General features: G+C 35.2%; 1 protein-coding gene across 1 annotated transcript; it reads right to left on the minus strand.

The window, feature by feature from the left end:
- Positions 1–3,304: 3,304 nt before the first annotated feature.
- Positions 3,305–4,111, minus strand: LOC131177989 (uncharacterized). The gene is made up of 2 exons (XM_058143181.1): positions 3,788–4,111; positions 3,305–3,715 (listed from the first exon to the last, which is right to left on the minus strand). Exons 1-2 carry the CDS (start codon positions 4,109–4,111, stop codon positions 3,305–3,307), a joined length of 735 nt encoding a protein of 244 aa, XP_057999164.1.
- Positions 4,112–18,647: the final 14,536 nt, after the last annotated feature.

An 18,647-nucleotide genomic window follows, 5' to 3' on the forward strand; every position in this document is an offset into this window, starting at 1 on the left:
TTATTTGATCTAATTTTAACTTTGGTTTGAATCTAATAACCATTAATCAATGAAATTAAACAATTAATATATATAAAATTAAATATAATTCATAAATTTACTATAAAAATAAATTAATTCAAAAATCGATTCGATTTGACTATATAAATCACTATTCGGTTCGATTCAGTTTAACCGATTTTTTTCTCTTTAAAATCGAACCGAACCCAAATAACGGAAATTTTTATAAATTAAAATAAAATCGAACCGATTAAATTTTAAAATCGAATCGATTAAATCAAATTGACTCGATTCAATTTAATTTTTCGATTTGAACCGAATTCTGCTCAGCCCTATATGCTTTATCAAAGTCATCCTTTTTATCGGATGATGAACCTTGTTTTGGACCGGAGCATTATTCCTGGTCCATTATCGCTTGGATATTGATGCTTGTGGATTTCCTTGCTGGGCCATGAAAGTAGAATAAAGAAAAGCTTAATTTTTCCTTCCTTTAATAAGTGGCAGATGCAATATAAAGATTCGCTAGTACCCAAGAGCCAAAAGTTGAAGCTTGGAGGGATAATGCCAACAAAAATTTCACAATCAACACAAGGACTTGACATTATTACCATTTAAAAGCATTTTATTCCCTCTGTAACATCCATTAATATTTTGCTGTCATTGTTGCTTGCAATTGAAGATAAAAAAAGAAGAGACACTAATATGAAAATATGGAAGCTTTCAGAACCAGATGACGCGCCTGGTGGCATCGATCGATTAATAGAATTGGCACTAGCTCCTAATAAATGCATCTTTTCATTTTGCGAGTTCTTTTTGAAGGATGTCGATGGATGGAACGTATATGGATTGGGCATGTAATCTTTCTTCTCCAACTTGTAAGTTTCTTTGTTTGCTTTTGATGGTGTAGAATCAAACGTGATTGAAAATGAACTGGGGTCTTAGCATTATTTCTGTTCTCCTCATATGCATGCTAGATGCCACCCCTTCGTAAAAGACTTAGGGCCTGTTTGGTTTAACTGTTGGTGCAGCTGATAGCAGTTACTGTTAGCTGATAGTAACTGATTGATGTTAAGTATTTGGTAAAATTATATTAGCTGTTGCTGTTCATACGTAAAATGACCAATAAGGGTATGTATCATGTAATTTATTTTATTATTAAAATAATTATATAATTATTTTAATTTCTTATATATTGCTAATTATTTTATTATTAAAATAAATAAATATTATTAATTTATTATTTCAACAAATTTAATTATTATTGACATATATAAATAAAAATTAAATATTTTAAAGTAAAATATATTTGAAACTATAGTAAATAATATTTATTTAAAAAAATTAATAATCATTGTTTACCAACATTAAACTACAAGCGATTTGGTCACGTAATGCATTCATTTGAAGTGCTCAACTTTCTTGACTACTTTCTTCCACTTGAATGTCATCAGCATCACGAAATATGTGTGGTGGTATAAAATTTGAACTTTTATCTAATCACTCAAATGCTGGATCAGCCAACGCTTTTCTTCGAATGTAATTATGTAATGCCATGGACACAACTACTATATCTCTTTGTACATAAAATGAATAAGGAGGCATTGTTAGCAATATCTTCCATATTGCCTTCCAAACTCCAAAAGTTCCTTCAATGCAACATCTTAGAGATGAATGCCAATGATTAAAAATTTCTTTGAGTCCCCTTGGTCTTCCATCACGTTGAAAATCAGGTAAATGATATCTAAGGTGCATGATATCCTTCCATCTGTTGATATCCAGCATCCACTACATAATATTTTCCTACATATGAAATATAATTTATTAAAAAAACAAATCACTAATGTATAATAGTATAAGGTTTGTGTGTATATATTTGTGTACATCTGTGTACTTGCCTTTATGACCAATTGAAAAAAGAAATGAGAAAAATGAAAATAAAATACGCATTTACCTGGTGGTGGTTTGGGGAAGTTTAAATTTTGTTTATTGATAGCATACTGGAAAAGGTGTCCATCATGAGCTGTACCTTCCCATCCTGCCATTACGAATGTAAATTGCATATCAAAGCTACAAACAGCCATAATATTTTGGGTAGGCATCCATTTTCTACCAATAAATCAAATCAAATTTTCTTCTTGAACACAAGCAGACACATGAGTTCCATCAATTGCTCCAATGCAGTCCTATTTTTTAAATGTTTGGATTTTAAAATTAAAATACTTAATAATTTTTAATGATATTTGTAATATAGTACTACATATAAAGATAAGAAAAAAATTTGAAAAATATACCTTGAAATGAGGTATATATCTGTCATTATTCAGTATCTCAGGAGGAATATTACTGAACGTGGAGTCTGTCGGTTTTATCATATCAATTGACAAGCACAGCATTGCTTTTAATGCTTCATGAAAGTTCCTACTGACAGTTTCTCCTGAATGCTGAAACCTTTCTTGAACTTGCCTATTTGAAGCTCTCAAAGCGAGAACATATAAAAACATGCCAACTTTCTCTAAAATAGTCATTTTTTTAGAACATTTTAATTTGTAATGACGCTCTAAGTCTAGACAAAGTTTTATTAATGTGTCTTTATCCATTTTGAATAAATTAACACATCTTCTCTCATTATTTCTTATAACCATACAAGTCCTGTATGGAATGAATCCATACAAGGTTCTTTATGAATATAAGACAAGTAATAGCTACATATAATATCAACTGAATACGTGGTTGTCTGCCAAACTTTATCGTCATCATCATCCCAAATCATTCGCTGAACAACATTCATATCTATCAAGAAAAAATAAAAACAAATAAACCTCATATATAAATTAATATTAAGTACTAAATATTTTAACTTTAAATGTTCATGATTACACTAAAACTTTATTGCAATGCCAAACTTGATAATTAAGAGTTCAAACAAGTAATGAAAATAAGAAAAATAACAAATACAAGTAATAGTATCTACTAAGTAGAAGTCTTCCACACACCATTAGTCCATAATGAGAAATGAAATTGAAGTCATTTCCACTTTGTTTCTACATCTTCAAGAGTATTATACATCTCTCTTTATGACTTTTGATCAAGTAACAGTCTGCAGAAAAAATGAATATCGCTTCCTTTCTCTATAAGTGGCAAAGTTAATACATCTTTCATAACTTCTTCAATAGAACAACCTAGGCGATCTCCCAAAAGACTACACATAGTTGCAGTCTTAGACTCCATGGTCTCTTTTATAGTTTCTTTTAGCTCTTTAACTGTATCAGTCATCTGTGTAGCACCTGAAACCTTTTTGCCCTTATTATCCTTTTTTTTTCTTTGTTGCAGGGTCATTAGACAACTCTTTCCTCTTTTGTTTTTGCACGTTATGTTGACTATTATCATTTTTTGTATTCTCTAAACCCACATTTTCACCTACTGCTTGACTGAATGAACCTCCAGATCCAAAACCAGCATTCATCATTTCATTTAAATCATCATCAAAATTAGATTCTGCATTAATATTCTCCTCAACATGATCTGCGGTATTAAATTGTTGCGTCTCCTGAGTTTCATTAGGTAAAACTCCAGATGATGGTGCATATGCAAATTCTCTAGTAGCCACAGTTTCTAGAAATAATTCTTGATAGTTTTCATAAAGCTCTTGTCCAATTCCTTTCTCTCGAAATCTTGCAAAATTTGAATTTTCATAATACATATAAAAATCAAAACACTAGTGTTAATAAATAATTAAATGCCTATTTGTTTAATAAAGCCTTAAAAGCTAGTTCTTTATTTAACTTACCTTAATTTTTTCATTCCACCACTCATCAGGAGCAATAACTGTGCCTTTTATGGGATCCCATCCTAATCCTGTTTCATTCCCTTTTAATGCTTTCCACATCTTCCATTGATCTTTCATCCAATCCCACTTGTGCCTTAATTGTTCTTTAGTATACTCTACACCAACTTGCCTCAATTCATTTTGTAACCATGTATATCCTTTGTCACCCCATCCACCACCATTTCTCTTGGCCAAATTAGTGCATCGAACACAAATTTTAACAAACAAGTTAAATTGTTCACTACTCCATGCAACCCTTCCAGCACCCTTATTTTTTGTAGTCATATCAACGTATAAAGATGAATGCTATTAACTCCAAATAAAAATAACATTCAAGTAAATAAAATAATGCAAAAGTATTAAACATAAATCCCCATTTGAGATTAATTCAAGAAAAAAAACATGAAAGTAAGTTTCCTATTTTGTAAGAATTCAAGCTTTTGAAAGGCAAATAAAACTAAAAATAATAATCTAGACCTTCAGTATTACATGAATTTATCATGAGATAACTAATAATAACTCTTTCCATAATCTCCAAATTCCAATGATAAACATCAAATAATTCCTAGTACTATAGCTAATTTCAGCATTAAAATTGATCATGAGAATTGGAAATTGACTTGTTTAGTTAATGAAAGAACTGTACAACCAACTTCTATTGCAAATTGACCTCTTGAAAAAATACCAAGAAACATGAGATCACCATATTCTAGACTTTATATATCTAACATAATTAACAATTCTTTTTTTCATATTAATTGTTTAATTTTAAAGTTTGTTCTATCTTGGATTAAGAACAATGTTCAACCAAAACCAAATTAGCAGTAATGAGAATTCAAAGGACTAATCAATAAATTTGAGCCATATTACTTCCAGGTCCCTAATTATTTCCAAGGTGTGATTCCCATATCTGGCAAAATTAATAATGTCCTCAACTAAATTATTATCTCATACCTCGATCACTAAACATACTGGAATTAGATTGAACCTTTTGGATCGATTCAAAGGGTAATGAATAATAACTTGTCATCAGCTCTCATGCTACATAAATATAACTGTAACACCCCTATTTGTATAGCCTGGTATATTTCACTATTCCGGTGACCAGTGTCGGTCCAGACAAGTAAGCGGATTAGAACCACACTTAAGACAATTAGATAAGCCTTAAACACAAATAATTAGTAATTGTCAATTAGTTAAGTATAAATAAGAAAAATAGAACATAAGAGGTTAAATGAGCCGAGAGTCACAACGATGGGTTACCTTCTCGGGAAGGATTGCGAGGTCGATTTAAACTCAAAATTTGAACCGTAAAATGTGACGCTGCGATCCTTAGGACTATTGCAAACATAGTGGAAAAGAGAAAATCATAAAAAAAATTGTTAAGTAGGTCAAATAATTAGGTCAGGGATCCGGAAGAAATATTGAATTACTTACAAACCGGATTAAATCAGTGAGGGGCAATTTAGTCAATTTACCCCTAGAGCTGACTCCTGACCTAATTGTCCAATAAAATTGGAGAAAAGAAAATTTTGGAATTGAGAATTAAATTAAAGAACTATTGAAAAATTAATGAAAATGAAAAAAGAAAAGAAAAAAAAGCTTTATTTCATCATCTTGATGACATCACAAATGATGTCAAAATAAAAATTAATTTTGCCCAATAATTGACCAAGTCAAATGGCTAATTTAAGAGATAAATGACATAAAAAAACAAAAAGAAAATTCATTTTCATCTTCCTCAACACATTTAGCCGTCCCTCATCCCTCTCTCATCTCTCTCACATATATTTCCTCCATTGAAGCTAAAATTCAAAGCTTCACAAACCCTAGAAATCCCTCAAAAATTTTACTAAATTATGATTAAACCTTGATTTAGCACCTTAGTTCAACTATTGATCAAGAAAAGGAAGGAAGAAAAATAGAGATTTGAGGATTGGAAATTCAAAGAAGGAGGTTAGTGTTTTAACTTTCAATTTTCTATTTAAATGCATGCTTAGCTACTTAAATTAACTTAGAAATTAAAGAAAAGAAATAAATTAAATATGAGGGACCAAACATGAAATTCGTCCATGTTAGAGATGAATAGGATTTGATGGGTTTGGATGCAATAAAATATGCAGGCAAGTTTGATTGAGAGTGTAGATAATGTTTATACACTTTGAGTTCATGATTTGAAGCTATTGAAGAATTAGGGTTTTTAACCCTTAGGGTTTTGGGAGGAAAAATATCAGAATTAGCAAAATGATGTGTTTGACCTTGTTTGAGATGAGAAATGGTCATGTATGACCAATTGTGGTGTGTTGGAACCAAATGGAAATTCGGATTGGTTATGGGCATTCTGCAGGTAGCATGACCAAGGTCCCTTTCAGGGACCAAAACTAAAAATTTACAAGCCCAATTGGTGTGAGGCCAATTGAAAATGAAACTAGACACAAAATGACACATTTTTCATTCAGGAATCATGTCCAAAAAGTGACTAAAATCTAGCGAACAAATTGACCAAATCCGGACTTAGGTATTCTGCCCTGTACAAAAATGACCAAATGAACAGTATTTGTTCATTTAGCCATAACTTGGGTTAGGCAGGTCTAAATGACCTGAAATTTTACCAGTGGAAAGCTGAGATATAGACCTAAAACTTTTATGAAGAACATAAACCCAAATTATGCCCTTAACCAAGTCATTTAGCCACCCAAATTTGATGACCAAATACTGCCAGAACCAATTTGGTGGCCAAAAAATCTGGGTAAGTCTAATCCGGCAGCCATGATTCAAATGGCTATAACTTGAGCTACAAAACTCCAAATGGAGTGATTCAAAAAGGAGAATAAATTTAAGACATTAAGGAATAATTTCTATGAAGAGAACTTAGCCAAATTCTAATAGCAACATGACCAATGGAACAGTGCAACATAGGACACTAAAACTAAAAATTTGAAATTTTGCCTAAAAGACTTAAATTTTGAGAAAACAACCAAAACCAACAAATTAGGTAACCAAAATGTGGTATGTGGGTAAAGTTGAAATTCCCATACCTATTAAGCCCTAAAAAGTCAACAAATTGACTTGAATAGTGTAGTGAATAGTAACTCAGAAACACAAATTTTAAAGAACATCAAGTTTAGCATATTAAAGATAGGTAAAAGTGAATTTGAATTTATTTTTGGATTTATGATAAGTTATAATACTGAAACACTGTGAAACTGTGTGTTTCAGTGGAAAAGAATACCGAAAAAGAACCCGAGGGATCGAGTCAAGGCCAAGAGGCGACTCATATAAGGTTTGTGCACAACATCAATATGCTTAAAAATTCATTTACAAAGTGTATGAAATGTGTATTATGCTTTTGCTTTGAATTGTTGAAAGTTTATTTGTGTATGTTTGAAATGGCAATAAATATTTAGTAAATTGTTAGGATAAGTTTTGAAACCACAGTGTCATGATCATATATTTGAACACCTCACTAGCATGACTAGGAGGAAATCAGTTTCGAATTTTGATTCCTTCTCTAGCTGAAGTGTTGAGGTGTGTGCCAATAGAAGAAGAAAAAAAATGAGTTCCCATATATTTGAGCTAGCTAGCCCTGTGTTGTGACTTCTCCTTAGCCTCTGGCTATTAAGATTAATATGTTTCGAATGGCATAATATAACTGTGTGTTTTTATGAAATGGATTTTGAGACTTTCAAAATGAAATTGTTTGGATTAAATGCATATAAATCATGTTTTGTATTTATTTCTCATATTTAGTTTAATTTTTGAATAAGTATGATTTAAATTCTGCATAAAGTTTATTTTAGTATGTTGTGCACTACTGAGTCCTAGTACTCAGTGATGGCTGTTATTGTTGTCGCAGATATAGAGACTAGAGGAGCAGCAGAGTGAGCTGCTGAGGACTAAGGAGCAAACTACTCTAAAGTTCTATCAAGTATATTTTATACCCTGATTATAAAAAATTTGTTTTGATGTATGTAATATATGTAAATGTATGGACATATAAAATTGGTCATGAGCAGTTGTATAAAGCTTGTAATAAATTTTGGTTTGGATTTTTCTTAATGTAAATCTTTGTAATGATGTATATAAATTGTTTTATCTTTAATGAAATATGAATGGAAGTATATTGTATTAATATGAATGAAATTGATTAATAATATTTTGATGATTGTTGAATTTTGGAAATTGATAAATGATGTTGAAATTGATTGAGATGGTTGTGAAATTGATGAAGTTGTTGAGATAAATCATTAGAAGTGATTTTTTTCAGGTATTTGAAGAATTGTTTTCTCAAAATACAGACAACACTCTACCGAAATTTTTATAAAATTTGCGGAAAAATAAAATATAACAAAAATTTTTACTAGTTTTAAATCTTCGAATAAATGATTTTAATATCTATTTGAAAACGCTCACCACTTATAAAAGTACAAAAATTATTTTAAAATCTCTTGCAGGGTACTTAATAAGTTATCTATAAGTGAAGTTCGATAATTCATTAGGTATTCTACGGGATCATGTTATGCCTTACAGAGGGGTAAGGTGTGACATGTTTTAGTGGTATCAGAGCAAACTTTTGAAGTATATTTTAACTTATGAATTTGTGTCTTTTCTTTGATAAGTACAACTGCTCAATGTCTTTATTTGTTACATACATTGCATTACATCATAAATATGAACTAACGGAGGGAAATCTCCTTGTGTTATTTGTTTAGGAGATATCCTAACTTCAGATTGAAATGGAAGAAGGGGATCGCTCAGCTGAGCAATCTGTTGAAGCTGAGGCACAAGAGGAAGCCCCAGCTCTACAGAATGTGAGTGGGTCAGTGGCACCAGCTCCACAAATGCCATAATTTCCTGCACAGTTCGCACAGCAGATGGAGGCAATGTTTCAACAAATGGCTGGGGGTATGCCTGCTTAAGCTCCACCCCAGACTACTGTGATATAACCACAGCCTCCAGCCAGACAGTATGACAAGTTGTTGAAGTATGGGGCTACTGAATTCAACGGTACAGTAGACCTTTTAGAGGCAGAGCAATGGCTGGAAAGAATGGACAGAGTGTTCAAGAAGCTACACTGCCAAAATGAACTGAAGTTTGAATACTCTGTGTCACTACTGCAAGGGGATGCGTATGATTAGTGGAAGACCATCCCCCACAGCTTGGCTGAACCACGATCTTGACACAGGATGACTTCATCGAGAGTTCGCATGTAAATACGTCCTAGATACATATGTGGATCAAAAACTGCAAGAATTTCTGAGTTTGAAACAAGGCAACAAAACAGTGGCAGAATATGAGAGGTAGTTCTCCTGCTTAAGCCACTACGCTGGGAGTCTCCTTTCTACCAGTAAGGAAAGGTGCAAGAGATTTGAAACGGGTTTGAAGCCCAGCCTACGGATGCAAGTAATTTTTCAGACCAGTAATTTTTCAGAGCTCATTTCTCAAGCACTTGAGTTGGAAAGAATTGAATCAGAAGCGACCCTAGCAAAAGAGAAATCAGAGAAAGTTGAGAAATCAGAGAAAGATAAGGGGGAAAAATCAGTAGAACTAAGTCTTAGTGGTACTTCTGGTGTAACACCCCTATTTGTATAGCCTGGTATATTTCACTGTTCCGGTGACCGGTGTCGATCCGGACAATTTAGGGGATTAGAACCACACTTAAGACAACTAGAGAAGCCATAAATACTAATAATTAGTAATTGCCAATTAGTTAAGTATAAATAAGACAAACAGAACATAAGAAGTTAAACGAGCCGAGAGTCACAGCGATGGGTGACCGTCTCGGGAACGACTGCGAAGCCATTTTAAACTCAAATTTTGAACCGTAAAATGTGACGTTGCGGTCCTTAGGAACATTACGAACACAGTGGAAAAAAGAAAATCACGAAAAAAAATTGTTAAGCCAGTCAAATAATTAGGTCAGGGAGTCGAAAGAAATATTGAATTATTTGCAAACCGGGATGGGCAATTTGGTCAATTAACCCCGAGACCTGACTCCTGACCTAGCTGTCAAATAAAATCGGAGAAAGAAAAATTTCAGAGTCGGGAATTAAATTAAAGAACTAATGAAAAAAATAAATATAAAAGAAAAAAGAAAATTGAAAAAAAGTTTATTAACTCATGCTTACCTCATTGGATGACATTATCATGACGTCAAAATACAATTTTAATTTGTCTACCCAAATTGACCAAGTCAATTCTTGTTAATGAGACATAAAATAACAAAAAAGAAATGAAAAAAAATCATTTTTTTGGTCTTCTTCTTCCTAAGTGCCGCCCCAATTTTCTCTCATCTCTTTCTCATTTTTTCTTCCACCATTTTTAAAGAACAAAAGCTTGAACTCTTTGGTTCCTTTCCATAAATCCCCTAAATCCCAACATTAAATCTTACCCTTAGACCTAGATAAACACTTTGGGAGCAAGAAGGGAGAGAAAACTTGGAGAATTGAAGAACTAGGGAATCTACAAAGTGAGGTAAGCACATCAATTTGAAAGTTTGAGATTTAATTATTGTGTTTTTAGCTTGAATTACTTAGAAATTCATTTAAAATGAAAAGAAAATACTTGTTGAGGGATTATATAGAATTTTGGCCAGCTAGGGTTTGGTTGGATAAAGTATGAATTTGTTTGAGCTAAACATATTAGGAAGCATAATTGAGTTAAGGAAGCATGCTTATAGGTGTTTAATTAGCTAAATGCAACAAATGACATGAATTAGGGTTTTGGACATTAGGGTTTAGAGACCAAAAATGTGAAAAACTTGTAAATGGTGTCTTTGACCTAATGTGAAGTGAGAAATGATCATTTGTGACCTAATTAAGTGTGTTAGAAGTGTTGGAATTAAAGTCAAATTCGGAGGGAGTGTGGTCATGCTGCTGCAGCATGACCAAGTCAGCTTTGAAGGACCAAAAATGAAATTTTACAAGTCCAATTGATATGGGACTAATTGGGGATGAAAATAGGCACTAAATGACACAATTTTTATTTAGGAAGCATGCCCAAAAACTGACTAAAACCTAGTGAACAAATTAACCAAAGTTGAAAAATTGCAGGCTACCCTGCACAAACTAACCAAATGAACAGTGTTTGTTCATTTGGTCATAACTCGAGCTAGGCAGGTCAAAATGACCTGAAATTTTACCAGTGGTTAGATGAGATATAGACCTAAAATTTTTATGGAGAACACAAACCCAAATTATGCCATTAACCCAATCAAATTACTGAACAAATTTGAATCACTGAACCTGCAGAACTGCAGATTTACCATATGAACAGTAAAGTTTCAATGGCTATAACTCTCTCTAGAAAACTCTGATTTAGGTGATTCTTGAACCGATGGAAACCTAAGACATAGTAGAACATTTCATATGAAGAAAATTAGACCAAATTATGGACTTAACTTGATCAAATTACTGAACACAGTTGGATCAATAAATCTGCAGAACTAAATTCTGCAGCATGAACAGTAACCGTAATTTGGATATAACTTGAGCTACAAAACTCCAATTGGAGTAATTTAAAGAGGAGAATAAACGTAAGACAATAGAGAACATTTTCTATGAAGGAGGTTTTGCCAAATTCCAACAGAAAAGTGACCAATGGAACAGTGCAACCTAGACACCAAAAACTGAAAATTGACAATTTTGCCTAAAAGACTTAAGTGTTGAGAAAATGACCAAAACCAACAAATTTAGTGACCAAAATGTGGTATATGAGTGAAGTTGGAATTTCCATACCTATTAAGCCTTAGAAAATCAACAATTTGACTTGAATAGTATAGTGAATAGTAACCTAAAACACAAAAATTTCAAGAACGTTGAGTTTAGCACATTAGAGCTAGGTAAAAGTGATGTTATATTTATTTTTGGATTTATGCTAAGTTATGGTACTGAAACACTGTGAAACTGTGTGTTTCAGCTGAAAAGGACTTGGAAGCTCGGAGAGACTGAGTCAAGGCCTAGAGGCGACTCACGTCAGGTTTGTGTACAATAAACCTTATTTGAGCCTTTTGTCATTGAAAAATTGATTTAGTGTGATTTATGAAAATTTGAAGTTAATTATGAATTGTGTTACCATCTTGTGAATGAAATTATGACTTGAGAAATTTATTGGATTTCTCACGAATCATTTGAATAAAATGTTTGAAATTGATTTTTGATTCACACTTAGCATGACAGTATCTTATTATTCCTCCTCCATTTATGGGGTGAGATCGGTTATCTTTCCTTCCTCTCTGGTTTAACAGTTGAGGTTGTAGATCGGATGAGTACTCATTAGCTAGCTAGCTAGCCACCTCCGTCATTGATTTCGATTAGTGAGGTTGTAGATTGCTTTGTCGTGGTGCACAACGCAGCATTGATCGAAAATTTTGTGTCATGGCTTAAGTTGTGTATGAATTGGCAACACTGTGTTTCTTAAATTATTTGACTAAATTGTGTTATTATGAGCTTTGATAATTTGTGAAATGTGATTGAGAAATATTTAAACTGTGTTTTGGCAATGAATGATTTATGTATTATATTTTAAATTTTTATTGTGCACCACTGAGTATTTTTATACTCAGCGATAGCTTATTTTGCTGTCGCAGATAAGAGCAAAGAGAAAGCAGCAGAGTGGGCTGCGGGATTGACAAGAACTCTTGATCACTTTTGTACGGGTATTGTTTTATACCCTTGTAATTATTTTGATGTAGATACTGTAATGTCATAAGTATAAATGTAAAGTGAGCAGTTGTATAATAAATTGTAATAATATTATTTTTGGAACTTCTTTTGTAAATGAAGATTTGTAGTTTGTGAATTTCATATTTTATGCACTGTGAATGAAGTTATTAAATATTTGAGATGATAAACTTTGATTGGATTGTGGAATTACTTTTAAAGTGGATTGAATTGAGTTGAATTGAAATTATTTGGTGGTTGGGAGTTGTGTAAAATTATTGGAAGTGTTTTCACAGGTATTTGAAGAACTGTTTTCTCAAAATACAGACAGAATTCTGTCAAAATTTTTATAAAATTTACGGTAAAATTAAAATGGACAAAAATTCTTACTAGTTTATAAGCTTTGAATAAATAATTTTAATTTCTAACAAAATGCTCACCACTTCCAAAATGCAAGAAAATAGTTTTAAAATCCCTTGTAGTGTACTTAATAAATTATCGGTAGGCGAAGTTCGGTAGTTCATTAGGTATTCTACGGGATCATGTTATGCCTTACAGAGGGGTAAGGTGTGACATGTTTTAGTGGTATCAGAGCATGGTTTTGCAATGAATTTTGACTATTTATGTGAACATTTCTTTGATAAGTACAACTGCTCAAGTGTCTTTAATTGATACATATGACATATTTACATCATGAATATCCACCAACGGAGGTCAACCTTCTTGTGTTTGATCTCAGGAAGTAGAAAATTTGGGAAAATAGAATGGAAGAAGGAGATCATTCTGTGGAACAATCTGTTGAGGCTGAGGTTCAAGTGGAAGCCCCAGCACTCCAGAACATGAGTGGGTCAGCTACTCCAGCTCCTACTCCAGCACCGCAGTTCTCTGCTCAGTTTGCACAGCAGATGGCTGCGTTTTTCCAGCAAATGGTGGGAAATGTGCCACCCCAAGCTCAGATGCAAGCACCTATAGCACAATCACAGCCTTCAGCTCGACAATATGAAAAATTGATGAAATTTGGGGCCACCGAGTTTAAAGGCACTGTGGATCCGCTGGAGGCAGAACAGTGGTTGGAAAGAATGGAACGGGTTTTCAGGAAGCTGCAGTGTACTGAAGAATTAAAATTTGAATATTTAGTATCTCTTCTCCAAGGGGATGCATATAATGGTGGAAGACCATCCCCAACAGCCTGGTTGAGCCACCTGGGTTAACCTGGTCAAACTTTTTGAGGGAGTTTCGACAGAAGTGGGTCCTCGATGCATATGTGGATATGAAGTTACAAGAATTCTTGAGTTTGAAACAAGGGGACAGAACTATAGCAGAATATGAGAGAGACTTCTCTCAACTGAACCACTATGCTGGAAGTTTAGTCTCCACCCCCAGAGATAGATGTAAGAGGTTTGAGTCTGGGTTAAGGCCGAATCTGAGAATGCAAGTTGTGGGTTACCGACATCAGAATTTCACTGAGTTGATCTCACAGGCCCTGGAACTAGAAAGGATAGAATCAGAAGAGGCTGTGAATAAGGGTACACAAGAGAAAGAGAAGACTGAAAAGACTACGAGACAAGCATCTGAAAGTGGTTCTGGAAAGAGGAAACAGTTTGGGGGATCCAGCTCCTGTAGATCTGGCAGAGGCAGATTCTCTGGCCAAAGACCACCTCGGTCTGGTCAGCAGACCCAGCAAGCACCCCGAGGAGCTCTATCAGTGCGGTAGTGTGAAACTTGTGGTAGAACTCATGGTGGGGTTTGTTTCAAGGCTACCGGTGCATGTTTTAACTATGGAGGGAGCGGACATTTCGCTAAGGATTGTACTAGTCCGCGCCGATCTGGACCTTCTGCTACATCTAAGGGATTAGCCCAAGTCTCTGCATCTAGAGGATCACAGCCAGCTGGCAGAGGTAGAGGCAGAGGTAGGGGTCCTGGTAACACTCCTGGGAGTCAAAATCGTTAACTAGCCAAAGATCGGTGGCGCACGATCAGAGTGTATACCATGCATCAGAGGGAGGAAGCTGAAACATTAGACGTAGTAGCTGGTATTTTCTCCATCCTTGACCAAGATGTACATGCGTTATTTGATCCTGGCTCCACACATTCGTATGTTAGTGCTAGTGTGATGTGTTCTACTGCTATTCAGTGTGTACCAATGGATTATGATGTGCTAGTAACTAGTCCATTAGGCCAGAAGGTCAGGGTAAATAGACTATATAGGGACTGTCCTTTGGTGATCCAAAGACACACTTTTCTGTCTGATTTGATTAAAATGCCCTTCAGAGATTATGACATTATCTTGGGCATAGATTTGTTAGCCATGCATTATGCCATGATTGACTGTAGACTGAAGATAGTCACTTTTGGTCTTCCTCGGTATGGTGATGTAGTAATACATGGGGAGAGGCAGTTATTGCCTTCAAACATCATTTCAGCTGCACTGGCCAGAAAAATGATTAGGAAAGGGTGTGAGGCGTACTTGGCACATGTGATAGACACCCAAGTGGATAGTCCAGCATTGAGGGACATCCTTATGGTATGTGACTTTTCGGATGTGTTTCCTAATGAATTACCAGGATTACCTCCAGAAAGAGAGGTACAGTTTGAGATTGATGTTATGCCTAGTGTGGACCCAATCTCCATAACGCCATACAGAATGGCACCAGTAGAACTAAAAGAATTGAAAGTGCAATTGCAAGAGCTGCTTGATAAGGGCTTTATCCACCCTAGTGTATCACCTTGGGGAGCGCCAGTGTTGTTTGTAAAGAAGAAGGATGGCACTCTTCGGTTATGCATTGACTATCGGCAGTTGAATAAGGTGACAATAAAGAACAGATACCCCTTGCCCCACATTGATGACTTGTTTGATCAGTTGAAGGGTGCAGCTGTGTTCTCCAAAATTGACCTGAGATCAGGTTATTATCAGCTGAAAGTACAAGAGCAGAGTATTTCTAAAACTGCCTTTAGAACCCGCTATGGCCATTATGAGTTCTTGGTTATGCCATTCGGGTTAACTAATGCTCTGACTGCTTTTATGGATCTGATGAACACTATCTTCAGACCATACCTCGACCAGTTTGTTGTGATATTTATTGATGATATATTGGTCTATTCGAGGAATGCAGAAGAGCATGATAGATTTCTGCGGATTGTACTGCAGACTTTGAGGGAGAAACAGCTATACGCTAAATTATCGAAATGTGAATTTTGGCTGAAGGAGATATCCTTTTTGAGGCACATAGTATCAGCAGAGGGTATTAAGGTAGATCCTAGCAAGATAGAAGCTGTCCTTAATTGGAAGCCACCCAGAAATATCAAAGAGATTCACAGTTTTCTGGGTTTAGCTGGATACTACCGTAGGTTTGTGAAGGGATTCTCCATGTTGGCATCTCCATTGACCAAGCTGCTTAGAAAAGATGTGAAATTTCAGTGGACGGATAAATGCCAGTAGAGTTTTGATGAATTGAAGAGATGTTTGACGGAGGCTCAAGTCCTGACTTTACCTACACGGGGTAAAGAATATACAGTTTACAGCGATGCTTCTCACAATGGGTTAGGTTGTGTGTTAATGCAAGATCGGAATGTCATTGCCTATGCATCACGCTAGCTAAAACCGCATGAGAGGAATTATCCGACACATGACTTGGAGCTTGCAGCTATTATGTTTGCTCTTAAGATCTGGAGACATTATTTGTATGGGGAGAAATGTTATATCTACACAGATCATAAGAGTTTGAAGTATTTGGGCACCCAGAAAGAGTTGAATTTGAGACAGAGGAGATGGTTAGAGTTGATAAAAGACTATGATTGTCTGATAGACTATCAGCCAGGAAAAGCGAATGTTGTGGCTGACGCCTTAAGTCGCAAGACTATGGTAAGTTTACGGATTACTCCTTTGTCTTTGATGCATGAGTTAAGATTATTGCATGCCATCTTAGAGATTAATGACGATGGACAGACAATAGTTGCATGGCATGTACAGCCAGTGTTGATTAATCAGATTAGAATGGCTGCTCAGAATGATCAGAAATATCAGAAGCTGTTGGAAGAAGTCCGGCAGGGCAAGAAACCAGAATTCTTAATGAGAGATGATGGTCTATTGCTACACCAGGGCAGAATGTGTGTTTCTAATAATGTTGATTTGAGGCAGATCATTTTGAAAGAAGCACATGAGTCTCCTTTTGCCATGTACCCTGGTGGTACAAAAATGTATAGAGGACTAAAGGAGCATTACTGGTGGATGGGTATGAAAAGAGATGTGGCAGAGTTTGTTTCTAAATGCCTAACTTGTCAGCAAGTAAAGGCAGAGCATCAAGTACCCACTGGGTTGTTACATCCACTACTAGTGCCAGAATGGAAATGGGAGAGAATAACTATGGATTTTGTGATGGGACTTCCAAGGACACGGAAGAGTCATGATGCAGTATGGGTCATTGTTGACAGACTAACCAAGTCTGCTCATTTTCTGCCAGTCCGAATAGACTACAGTTTAGATAGATTGGCCAAGTTGTACATCGATGAGATTGTGAGACTTCATGGAGTGCCAGTATCCATTGTATCAGACAGAGATCCTAGGTTCACTTCTAGATTCTGGGGTAGTCTTCAGAGAGCCCTAGGAACTAGATTGAACTTCAGTACTGCATTCCACCCACAGACAGATGGCCAGTCTGAGAGGGTAATTCAGATCTTGGAGGACATACTATGCGCTTGTGTGATTGAGTTTGAGGGTAGTTGGGACATACATTTGCCTTTGATTGAGTTTGCTTATAACAACAGCTACCAATCAAGCATTGGGATGCCTCCATATGAAGCTTTGTATGGCAGAAAATGTAGAACCCCATTGTGTTGGGATGACGTGGGTGAAAGAAAGATGATTGGACCCGAAATTGTTCAGCAAACTGAAGAGAAGATCAGAGTAATCAGAGATCGACTGAAGACTGTATCAGACCATCAAAAGTCCTACATTGATTTGAAAAGAAGAGATATTGAGTATGCAGTGGGTGAGAAAGTTTTCCTCAAAGTTTCTCCTTGGAAGAGAATTATGAGATTCGACAAAAAGGGGAAACTAAGTCCTCGTTTCATTGGGCCATATGAGGTTCTAGAAAGAGTGGGTCCTTTGGCATATTGGTTGGCACTATCTCTAGAGTTGGAGAAGATACATAATGTTTTCCATGTGTCTATATTGAGGAGGTATCGATCAGACCCATCTCATGTACTATCAGTAGAAGAAATTGAAGTGAATCCAGACCTCACATATGAAAAAGAACCCATAGAGATTCTAGCTTATGAGGTGAAGCAGCTACGGAACAAGCAGATACCATTGGTAAAAGTGCTGTGGAACCATCATTCGGGCCAGGAGGCTACTTGGGAATGAGAGGAGGACATGAGAAGACAACACCCACAGCTGTTCAGAGATTAATACCAGGTAAAATTTCGAGACGAAATTTGTTTAAGGGGGGGGGGGGGAGAATTGTAACACCCCTATTTGTATAATCTGGTATATTTTACTGTTCCGGTGACCGGTGTCGGTCTGAACAATTAAGGGGATTAGAACCACACTTAAGACAACTAGAGAAGCCATAAATACAAATAATTAGTAATTGCCAATTAGTTAAGTATAAATAAGAAAAACAGAACATAAGAAGTTAAACGAGCCGAGAGTTACAGTGATGGGTGACCGTATCGGGAACGACTGCGAAGCCATTTTAAACTCAAATTTCGAATCGTAAAATGTGACGCTGCGGTCCTTAGGACCATTACGAACACAGTGGAAAAAAGAAAATCATGAAAAAGAACTGTTAAGCGAGTCAACTAATTAGGTCAGGGAGCCGGAAGAAATATTGAATTATTTGCAAACCGGGATGAACCGGCGAGGGGCAATTTGGTCAATTGACCCCGAGAGCTGACTCCTGACCTAGCTGTCAAATAAAATCGGAGAAAGAAAAATTTCAGAGTCGGGAATTAAATTAAAAAACTAATGAAAAAAATAAATATAAAAGAAAAAAGAAAATTGAAAAAAAGTTTATTAACTCATGCTTACCTTATTTGATGACATCATCATGATGTCAAAATATAATTTTAATTTGCCTACCCAAATTGACCAAGTCAATTCTTGTTAATGAGACATAAAATAACAAAAAAGAAATGAAAAAAATCTTTTTTTTTTGGTCTTC

The sequence above is a fragment of the Hevea brasiliensis genome, chromosome 2 (genome assembly GCF_030052815.1).
Source record: "Hevea brasiliensis isolate MT/VB/25A 57/8 chromosome 2, ASM3005281v1, whole genome shotgun sequence".
Taxonomy (NCBI): domain Eukaryota; kingdom Viridiplantae; phylum Streptophyta; class Magnoliopsida; order Malpighiales; family Euphorbiaceae; genus Hevea; species Hevea brasiliensis.

Coding starts and splice junctions, on each gene's coding strand:
- LOC131177989 (XM_058143181.1), bottom strand. CDS start 4,111: ATGACTACAAAAAATAAGGGTGCTGGAAGGGTTGCATGGAGTAGTGAA. Junction 3,716..3,787: donor GGTGGAATGAAAAAATTAAG/GTAAGTTAAATA, acceptor TATTAACACTAG/TGTTTTGATTTTTATATGTA.